The 11,114-nt window shown below is 40.1% G+C and overlaps 1 protein-coding gene across 1 annotated transcript; it reads left to right on the top strand.

The window, feature by feature from the left end:
• The first annotated feature begins 4,851 nt into the window (after positions 1-4,851).
• LOC139357352 (tripartite motif-containing protein 43-like) lies at positions 4,852-10,792 on the top strand. The gene is made up of 6 exons (XM_071073962.1): positions 4,852-5,403; positions 6,019-6,114; positions 7,189-7,419; positions 8,399-8,421; positions 8,944-9,041; positions 10,153-10,792. The coding sequence occupies exons 1-6, from the start codon at positions 4,993-4,995 to the stop codon at positions 10,632-10,634; spliced, it is 1,341 nt and encodes a 446-aa protein (XP_070930063.1). The 5' UTR covers positions 4,852-4,992; the 3' UTR covers positions 10,635-10,792.
• Positions 10,793-11,114: the final 322 nt, after the last annotated feature.

The following is an 11,114-nucleotide window of genomic DNA, read 5'->3' as shown; positions in this document are numbered from 1 at the left end:
ATCATCAGCTTAATTATTCGTAAGTCATCCTGATTATTTAAAGGTGATATCTTTAAGGATATTACTTACTTTTTTCTTCAATATATCAAGTGCCTACTGTGTCTTAATAAGCATTCTAAGCCAATGCAGAAATGAAAAAAGGAGACAGATTTTCTTGCACCTAAAGAGCTAGTGAGGTTGTAGGGTGAGAAACACAAGTCAACAAGTCAAAATATAACATTCAAAAAGTGAAGCTGGCACAGTGACTCTGGCATGTAATACCAGCACTTCAGGATTCTGAAGCAGTAGGATCACTTGTGCTTAGGAGTTAGTTAGAGACCAGCTTCAGCAACAAAGTGAGAGCCCATCTCTAAGAAAAGATAAATAAAATTAGCTGGGTGTTTTGGCAAGTTCTGTGGTCTCCGATACCGGTTTAGGTGAAAGGATTGCTTGAACCTGGGAAGTCAAGGCTGCAGTGAGCTGATATTTCACCACACTTAGGCCTGGGTGATAGAGCAAGACCCCGTCTAGAAAAAAACAAAAAAACAAACAAACAAAAAAATGTTTTTAATAGATTGGCACATTGTGATAAGTGCTTTAGGGAAAAATACAGCAGGAAAGGAAAAGAAAGAAAGTAGCATAGACAAAACTGAACTTTTAATATCTTATTCAGAAAAGATATAATATAGAATACCTGTCGGCAGATACCGAAGGGATACTAGAAACTAAAGCAGGTGGCTATTTCATGTATTTTGGCTTTTTCCTAGCTTTTTAGGAAGTGATAACTACATTAAAAATATCTAAATCCAAACTGATTATTTCTCCACACCATATTTGCCCCCATTGTCTATTATGAAGCTTCTGATATGAAGGAGAAGGAATGAGAATAGAGAAAATTTAAGCCAGGCCTCAAGGCTGAGAGTAACTTATTTATGATCAGTAAAGTCTCATTATATGTATGGCAATTTAAACATGGTAGGTGAATTTTATTCTGTGTGAAAGGAATCAAAATCTTACTCTTAATACTGCAAGTAAATATGACAAGTGTATATGGAGACCAGAGACAAGTGCTCTGCTGCCTTTGGCACAGAACACAAGCAACACTTTTAAGTTTCATTTCTTGTTTCTGAATATAAGAGGAGGGGAGAATGTCTGTCTATTGACTTTGACAGTGCCCTCCTGCAAATACTCATCCCTCATTTCCCTTGTCTTAGAATTCTCTTGACCTGCCCCTCCTCCTTCATTTGATTGGCTCTGTGTACTTATGTTAGAATCAGAAGATCTGGGGGAACTATGGCTTCTAAACCTGTACACTGAACTCTACCCATATCCAGTCCTGTGACCTTATAAACCTGCTCAACTGAATTTTCCTCCCTTGGAAACTCTCTTCCCACTGAGTTTCTCTCCTCTGCTCCTAAAACCAAATGGCATCTCCTGTCCTATCCCTGGATGGTTTAACCCAGGAAAACTCCTGGATGCCAGAAGAGTCAGACAAAGAAACAGGAGCCTTGTGGGTCCCGAGATTCTCAAAGATATAAAGGGGACATCCTGAAATCTAGAGTTTCTTCCTTGCCTTTTCCCTCCCTTACAGCTTCTGCTGCTCCTGAGAGCTTTACTCTATTTCTCATCCAGCTCAGACTGTTGCTGGACCTGATAGTTTTTGCATAGCCAAGGTGGTTCTAGAAGAACTCTTGTCTGCATGAGGTCTGCGCTGCTTTTCTGCAATCTGAAGCATGGTTTTCCACGACTACATGAAGATCTGGAGCCACTGGTAACTAGGCAGAGAATGTTCTCATGTGTCCAAATGGCATGTCACTCCTCTCCATAAGCAGTGGAATAAACGCATTCAGATGAAGCCCTGTCATCATTACTTTGTCAAGTAGAAATACATTTCTATTTGTAGCAGGACGAGCCGCAGACAAAACTCCTCAGACACCGGATTAAAGAAGGAAGAGGTTTTTTATTTGGTCGGGAGCATCGGCAGACTCGCGTCTTAAGAGCCGAGCTCCTCGAGAAAGAAATACTTGGCCTTTTTAAAGGCTTACAACTTTAAGGGGTCCACATGAAAGGGTCGTGATAAATCGAGCAAGCGTGGGAAACGTGACTGGGGGCTACATGCCTCAGCTAACAAAAAGTTTTACAATGCTTTTTTCATACAGTGTCTGGAATTTACAGATAACACAAGTAGTTTAGGCCAGGGGTTGATGTTATTATTATTACTTTGTTTAACTCCTAGGGCCGCGTGGTGGTGCCAAGGTTGTCTGGTTATTTATCTTACTTTTGTTTCTTTCTCACTTTCCTCCTGTCTTGTGAACTAGGCAAGGTAGGGGGAGGAGGGCAGCAGGAGTAGTAGTGGTCTCCTTCCTTAAATTTACCTTGGAGCAACATGTCCTACACTATCTTGGCCCAGGGACGTCCCTGAGATGGAGCTTTCTAGACTTTCTCTCCATTACCCCTTGAGTTGAGTTGGGCAGTGCCAGGTAATATAGGAGGGAATCCTCCATCCTGTGGTTGTTGAGAGACCCTTGGAAGGCTTCATCCGGAGCAAGATGAGCAGGAGAAATATCCCTTCTGGAATGGAGGCCAACGGTGTTCTTAGATTAAATTTTTACGTTACAATAAAAAATCAATTGGCTGGGTGTGGTGGCTCACGCCTGTAATCCCAGCACTTTTGTAGGCTGAGGCGGGCGGATCACTTGAGGTCAGGAGTTCCAGACGCATCTGGCAAACATGGTGAAACCCCCTCTCGACTAAAACTGAAAAAACAAACAAACAAACAAACAAAAAATTAGCCAGTAACAGAGCCAGAATCCTTTCAAAAAATATATATATATATAAATAAAAATAAAATTTCTATTTTGAAGAAACTTAATCATCTATGTTAACACCCACTACGCCCTGTGAAATGCAATCAATTGGAAGAAAGGGGTGTGGTCTTCAGAGAGTCATAAAAGGATACTTCAGGAGCCAAGCTCATTCTTCTCCAGAGCCCACAGAGCAACTTTGCAACTGGCCTTGGAGACTTCCAAAAGCTACCGACTCTGCACTGTGAGACTCTCATCCCTGAGTGGAATCCATCATATTCGACAGCAAGCTTTGGTGAGAACATAGATACATTTCTGAGGTAAGTACACAAATTCCAGAGTAGGAGCTACTATTAGCTTACAAACCAAAACAAAATTTGGGGACTTTATCTGCAAACTTAGATTATTTTTAATGCAATGATCTCATTTTCTGAGTTTTAAAAATGGTTCCATTTCTTTTTTAAAATTATATTAAACATAATCCATAGGTTTATGGATTAAACGTGGGCCACCATGTTCAGCTATTTATCTATTTTAATTAATTAATTAATTAATGTATTTTGAGATGGAATCATGCTCTATTGCCAGGCTGGAGTGCAGTGGCGCCATCTCGGCCCACTGCAACCTCCGCCTTCCAGGTTCAAACGATTCTTCAGCCTCAGCCTCCAGAGTAGTTGGGACTCCAGGCGCCTGCCACCACGCCCATCTAATTTTTGTAGTTTTTTTTTAGTAGAGACGGGGTTTCTTTATGTTGGCCAGGATGGTCTCGATCTCTTGATCTTGTGATCCGCCCACCTCGGCCTTCTAAAGTGCTAGGGTTACAGGCGTGAGCGACGGCGCTGGGCCTATTTTTTAAAATTTATATAAGTATTTTTAGAGACAGAATGATCTAGACATTTTGCTTTGTCGCCAGTCTAGAGCTCCTGAGCTCAAAAAACCTGCCTGACTTGGCCTCCCAAAATTCTGGGATTACAGGCTGGAGTCACTTTGCCTGGCCTAGGTTTTTATTTTTATTTTAGCAAAACATACATTCATTTAAAACGCTGAGTTATTGTCTAGTGCCAATGTTTTATTTTTATTATTTTCTTTTTGGAGACGCAGTCTTGCTCTGTCGCCCAGGCTGGAGTGCTGTGGCGCCACCTTGGCTCACTGCAAGCTCCGCCTCCCGGGTTCACGCCATTCTCCCGCCTCAGCCTCCTGAGTAGCTGGGACTACAGCTACTGGTGCCCGCTACCACTCCTGGCTAATTTTTTGTATTTTTTAGAAGAGACAGGATTTCACCATGTGAGCCTGGATGGTCTCCATCTCCTGATCTCGTGATCCACCCGCCTCGGCCGCCTCGGCCTCCCAAAGTGCTCGGAATACAGGCGTGAGCCACCGTGCCCGGCCTCTAGCGCCTAGTATTATTGCATAATACTCACTATTTTTCTGACTGTGTGAAAGAGTAATGATAATGCTTCAATTATCATTATCTTTCTGTAAATTTAATTATCTGTCTTTTAAGGATGTGGTAATATTAACCAGTATATCCCCAAATTAACAGACAGTGCAGGAACAGTAAACATGCCAGAAAGTTTTTGTTGATTGAATTAACATAGCAGCCTAGAAGAACAATGATTCTTAGCTTTAGATTGGAGAGGTACCTTACCTTGATTTGACTGTTTTACCTTGGAGAGTAAAGGCTAGCTTTTTCTGATTTGGGTCAAGGCGTGAGTTCTGCTCTAACGTTTTCAAGCAAGGTCCTTCTGGAAAAGTCATTATAGATGGTTGTTGTAGTTAAAGAAAATAATGAGGGTAGAAGAGCTTAGTGAACTTTCCTTCTCTAAACCAATCACTGGTAATTAAGAGTGTTACTGATTTTCAGATCATTCAGACTCACCTCTTGAGTTTATAGGTTGATGAAACCTTTGAACCCTAAGCAATTTAGTGGACACTAACACCTCAGAAAATCTGACATTCTTCTATGCAAGAAAGTAGAGTTTGGAAAGCTGGACATGTGTCGATCGGAGAACAGTCATTTTTTCTAGAGGTTGATGTCTCTTTGTGCCTTAGTTTTCCATTTTTCCTATTTCTGTCATTGCAAATTAAATCCTATACTTCTCTAGAAAAAAAGGATATTATTCAATCACAACCTGATTCAAACTTTGCTTGGATCTTTGTCTCTTCAGGGTAGGAGAATAAATTCTTGTGGTTTTCTTTCCTTAGGAAAATGGACTCAGACTTCTCACATGCCTTCCAGAAGGAACTCATCTGTGTCATCTGTTCGAACTACCTGGTAGACCCTGTCACCATCTGCTGTGGGCATAGCTTCTGTAGGCCCTGTCTCTGCATTTCCTGGGAAGAAGCCCAAAGTCCTGCCAACTGCCCTGCATGCCGTGAACCATCACGGAAACAGGACTTCAAAACCAATATTCTTCTGAAGAATTTAGTGACCATCGCGAGAAAAGCCAGTCTCTGGCAATTCCTGAGCTCTGAGAAACAAATATGTGGGACCCATAGGGAAACAAAGAAGATGTTCTGTGACGTGGAAAAGAGTCTGCTCTGTTTGCTGTGCTCCAACTCTCAGGAGCACGGCTCTCACAAACACTATCCCATTGAAGGGGCCGCTGAGGAACACCGGGTAAGAGATAGCTCTGCAATCACCTGAAAGCTGGAGGGTGGCAGAGTTAAAGAGATTAGAAGGACGATGAGAATCATCATGGTGATTACTCTCTTCTTTACTGAGTGCCAGGTGCTGTTCTTGGTATCAATTATGACATTTGGATAAAATGTGCAACTCTACGTTCCTTCATGGAGCTTGCACCCAAAAAGAGACTGATTAAGTAAATGTTCTTATTATTGACTCTACAGTTCAATGCTAAAGGCATTGAAAAGCAACCAAAACTACAAGTGCAAAGAAACGTATTTTTGAAATATATTTATATTACTGGACAAACGAGTATGGGGATAGCACACTACAAAATCAGGGGGCTAGCATAGTGGGTTCTGAAGCAGGATGTTTCACTGAACATTAGCCAGGTTACAGGAAATCTTGACTCTTCAGTTTTCTAAACTGTTCTATATTCTGAAACCTCAGAACTGAAAATATCAATTGAGGATGAGCAGTGAAAAAATTGTTTTTTTCCCTTCTCTCTAATGTATTTATAGATTACATCCCTTGCCTGCGTATATCATTCAGAGTGTGGAATCTATGGTATTTGATTTTCTGTTTTTTAGCCTCATAATTCTTTTGCAGGAGAAGCTCTTAGAGCAAATGAGGATTTTATGGAAAAAGATTCAAGAAAATCAGAGAAATCTAAATGAGGAGAGAAGAACAGCCCTCCTCTGGAGGGTAAGTATGAGACCGTGAGTCCTCACAACCAGCTTGAGATAAGCATGCTGACAACATTTATATTAGCAACTTGAGTTGAAATTCTCATATGCCAGATTTTGTCCTGTGTTTATTCATAGGCTGGAAAACAAGCAGACTCTTCAATATAATGCTTGTTCAGGTTTTTTGGAAATGTTCTTCAGATAAGTAAAAAATAAATATAAATTCTGAAGGGCAAGTATGTGCTTAAAATTAATAAATATTTCAGGCAGAGTTTTCTGAATAAGTTGAATTATATAATATTAATTACATAGGACATAATTGAGAAATAAAGTTATTTAATGTTGAATATGATGTTGGCCAGGGGGAAGAAATCAGGTGGGAACAGTCATTTAAGAAATGTGCCTGTGCTGGTGAAGTCTGATAGCAAAGGACCCAGATGATGCCAGTTCATGTAGGAGAAAATGTAACATGATGAAAAGCTGAGGAGAAGGGGTAAAAAATGACTGGGGGAGTGAGAGAATAACTATGTCAATATTGAGAGGAGAGACACAATGGAATGGAGATTCACGTTCTTAGAATGGCAGGGCAATACAGAGCCTATGGCTTTTGACAGAAGAAAGATAGGAGACAGAAAAGAGGTAGTCGGTTTGAGAGATGGGGGTTAAATTTTTTACTAAGATCCTTTTTGTGTGATGGCTTCTGATTCTGATTATAATATACTAAAATCATTTCTACTGACAGTGATTCTTTAGTCTGTGAAGTACAGAGATTTGAAACAACAAACTAATTGAGTAACAAAGATTATATATATTATCCATGAAAATTTGACAATCAATCATAAATTTTACTTGTTTTCTAATGGTATTTCAGATTTAAGAGGACATATATTTAAACATTTAAATCTGCAGGGCTAATTTGCAGGTGTTTGGGAATTGATGAATTACTTAAATTTTGAAGGAAGGTCTTGTTTAACTCATCAGACTGTTTGTAAATGATGGAAAATAAAAGAAGGAATGAGGAGGATGAATTTGTGGGTTCTGTGAGGTGGAAGTAGGCCTGGGTATGTAACCTACAAAATCCATGTCCCTACAGGGCGATGTGGTTTTACGGGCACAGATGATCAGGAATGAGTATAGGAAGCTGCATCCAGTTCTCCATAGGGAAGAAAAACAACATCTAGAGAGACTGAACAAGGAGTACCAAGAGATTTTTCAGCAACTCCAGAGAAGTTGGGTCAACATGGATCAAAAGAGTAAACACTTGAAAGAAATGTATCAGGAACTAATGAAAATGTGTCATAAACCAGATGTGGAGCTGCTCCAGGTAAGAATGGAGGATGCCCCTTGAGATACTTTGTATTAGCTGCCCTTTACATCTTTGCCTTCCATTGGGTACCCAAGACATTATTTCTTCTTCTCCCACATTGATGGTGAGAGCCATATAGAGATAAACGATAACTGCTAACCTAATCATGGAAGTAAACCTTTATGGAATTGTGCAACTAGATTTCCATAGATCATTTTCTACCACAAGCTTCCTCCTCCAGCACATTTCATTAAAACTGTGGAAGAAAAAATTTCATGTGAAAATTCTACTTTTGTCTCCAGTGGATAATCCATAGAAATTATGGAAAAACTAACATTTCCTTCTTCCTCCTTTTGGGAAGTCCTAGGTTTGAAATGCTCTTAATTTCAGCCATATTAACCTTTGGGGGCTAGCCCTGAAAAAGACTACATTGTAGACAGCTGCAGCAATGCGCAGTCACTACTCACACCTTTCTCTCTCATGCAAATTTAGGGTCCTGAATTTATCAGAAATTGATTCTGTCAGTAGGTCTTACTGGTATAATTGCTAGAGATGAGAACACATTTTAAAAGAGTTGCAGTGATAGTATATGGCAATTCTAAAGTTTTCAAAGCTAAAGACCAGATAGGCAGAATAACACCTTTTTTGTTTGTTTGTTTGGAGAAAGAGTCTTCTTCTGTCACCCAGACTGAAGTCAGTGGCCCAATCTCAGTTCACTGCAACTTCTGCCTCCTTGGTTCAAGTAATTCTCCTGCTTCAGCCTCCCGAGTAGCTGGAACTACAGGCATGCACCACCACATCCAGCTAATTTGTTTGTATTTTTAGTAGAGATGGGGTTTTGCTATGTTGTCCAGGCTAGTCTGGAAATCCTGACCTCAGGTGATCCACCCACCTTGGCCTCCCAAAGTGCTGGGATTACAGGTGTGAGCCACCTCACCCAACAAGAATAACAACTTTCTAAAGAAGTCATTTTTTCTTTCTCTCTCCCTCTCTACAGGATTTGGGAGACATCGTGGCAAGGTATGTCTTTGGTCATCAGTGCAAGCTGGAGCACAAGGCATGCCATGAAAACATCAAGCTGTTTCCAACAAAATGAAAACATAATTTACTAACACCATAATGTGCCAGTGTGATGGTGTGTGTATGCGTGTGTACTCATGTGTTTGTGTGGTGTGTTGAATGTTACCTATGCCTTTTATCAGACATTAACCTTTTCTTAGTTTCCCAAGTGACTCAGGGGGTTATGTTTTGAATAGTTCAATGCAGAAGTTGCTAGAATACAATTGCCTGTTTTTAGGATTCAGAATCCTAATTAGAGATAAACTATTTGGTGGCAGATAGGGAGAGAGCATTTATCTTTCAGTGGCAGTAGGTTAGAAATGGAGTGAATAGTTAGAAAGATTCCCTAAGAGCCACAAACCCATCCTAGGATTGTGAAGGTACATTACCATATCAGAAGTGGATTTGAATGAAGCATTTTCTGTTGGAATCTGTTAAACACAGACATGGGAAACTTAACCAACTCAACCAACTTCCTTGCAGGAGTGAGTCTGTGCTGCTGCCCATGCCGCAGCCTGTCAATCCAGAGCTCACTGTAGGGCCCATCACTGGACTGGTGGACAGGCTCAACCGCTTCCGAGGTGAGTGTCGCCCTCTTGGTGGGATCAACATGCAATGCCTTCATTTATGGTTTTCTATGGGCAGCTTTACCAGTGTAATCATCTTTCATCTAGAAGAAGTGAATAGTCTGTGAATAGGTATTTCTATTTATAGTTTCACTATCATCAAACTGACCAGAATAAATAAAATCTGGTGAAATGTAATAGGAATCAGCCACATAACAAATTTCTTAGAAGAATAAAACATGCAGAAGGGCCCTTTAGGACTTTAGGAAGCATTCCCTGATACAATTTCATGTATACAATTATTACATGAAATATACAGAGCTAAATTAATTGAGGACATTTCCATTTCAAATTTAGTGCAGTTAACAACTGATTTGAGTGACAGTGTTTTTTAAAATACATTTCAGGTGAAGTTTCACAGCATTTATAATTTTAGTCACGTTTTTAATCAACAAAAGCATACATGAGTAACTTATATAACAGCGCAAAAACTGAGAATCTGTGAAGCATAGAAACGTGATTTAGTGGTTGATGAGGCCTTAGATAGAACTCCAGGATAGATGATGATAAATCTAGCAGACGAAAGAAGCCTGTGTCTGAATCTGACATGAAAGTCAGATAATTCTTGCAAGGAATCTGCACTTTTCAGAAGGCAGATTCAGATTTTCTCTTTAAGTATGAATTTGCTAGCTTCAGTGACAGATTATAATATTTCTGGCAAAATGGTAACTTTTTATTTGGGTCTAGGAATGCTCCCCACCTCATCTCCCGTCCCCAGCCTCCTGCTCTGCCCTGACAGAGAAGAGGCAATGGAGGTTAATTTTATTGCTATGGACTTGGCTGCAGGGCAAGAGCTTCCAGTTTTTCAGTTGTTACGAAAGGTCGCTCAACTAGACATAGACATGACCTTCCTCCCCTTTATACTTTTTGAGTTTATAGAAATTGTGGTCATTGTAGTTTAGCTAATTACTTGTACAGATATACTAACACCCTTTGATTCCAACATTTTTCCAGACAGAAGTTTCTTTCTAATCTTGACCTGTGTTTTCTAGTGAGAGTCTCTTTCTTATCTGAACATGAGAATTGATAAACTACTTTTCACTTGAACATTCTCTTTTTTCTACAGTGGAAATTGCCTTCACTTGGGAAGTAACCAATCACAATATCAGGCTGTTTGGGGATGTGAGAAGATTGATGTTTAGACGTGGATCTTTGAATTCTGACAGATCTGACTATTTTGCTGCATGGGGAACCTGGGTCTTCTCCTCTGGGAAACACTACTGGGAGCTGGATGTGGACAGCTCTTGGGACTGGGCTCTGGGAGTCTGTAAGGACTCCTGGATGAGGAAGAATAGCACAATGGTTACATCTAAGGACATATTTCCTCTTTTGTGCGTGAAGGTGGATAATCGTTTCAGTCTCTTGACCACCTCCCCATTGTTTCCTCACTATGTAGAGAAACCTCTGGGCCGGGTTGGTGTGTTTCTTGATTTTGAAGGTGGAAGTGTGAGTTTTTTGAATGTCACCAGGAGTTCCCTTATATGGAGTTACCCGGCTGGCTCCTTAAATTTTCCTGTCAGGCCTTTCTTTTCCACTGGCCACAGATGATCAGGATTAAGAACCCTGACTCTTTGGTAACTCCATATACAAGGGATCCCTTCACTGTTGATACAAAGAAATCATACTGTTCAGGCTTTTATCTATGTTAGTGTCACTTCATTTTGTTGCTATTAAATAGAAAATATGTAAAATGCAAAACCTTTTTGTACATTTTCTTACAATTAAAATAATCTCCTATGGCCAATTTCCTAAAATATGTATTGTGATTTTCAAGTGTTTGTGAATTTATTGGATGCAATTCTGGAAATATGTGGGTGTATGTTTCCAACTTAATGATCTCATGCAGGAACTAAATTTGCACATCACAGACTGACAGGATTTTGTACAATGCACTTGTAAGTGTGAACGTTCCCTCCTATTAATACAGTAAATTCTACACCTCATCACTTTAGGGGGAAAGATGTACTTTACACAGAAGTTTTCACTGAATCTTTGGGCTAGAATAGGAACTTAACAGTCATACATCCT

The sequence above is a fragment of the Macaca nemestrina genome, chromosome 12 (genome assembly GCF_043159975.1).
Source record: "Macaca nemestrina isolate mMacNem1 chromosome 12, mMacNem.hap1, whole genome shotgun sequence".
NCBI lineage: Eukaryota > Metazoa > Chordata > Mammalia > Primates > Cercopithecidae > Macaca > Macaca nemestrina.
Note: the sequence above shows the minus strand (reverse complement) of the source record. Positions and strands in the feature narration are given on the sequence as shown.

Bases quoted from the DNA above. Each gene is read 5' to 3' on its own strand.
- LOC139357352 (XM_071073962.1), top strand. From the start codon at position 4,993: ATGGACTCAGACTTCTCACATGCCTTCCAGAAGGAACTCATCTGTGTC. The intron at 6,115-7,188 runs GTAAGTATGAGA...ATGTCCCTACAG, and splicing joins GAACAGCCCTCCTCTGGAGG to GGCGATGTGGTTTTACGGGC. The intron at 9,042-10,152 runs GTGAGTGTCGCC...TTTTTTCTACAG, and splicing joins CAGGCTCAACCGCTTCCGAG to TGGAAATTGCCTTCACTTGG.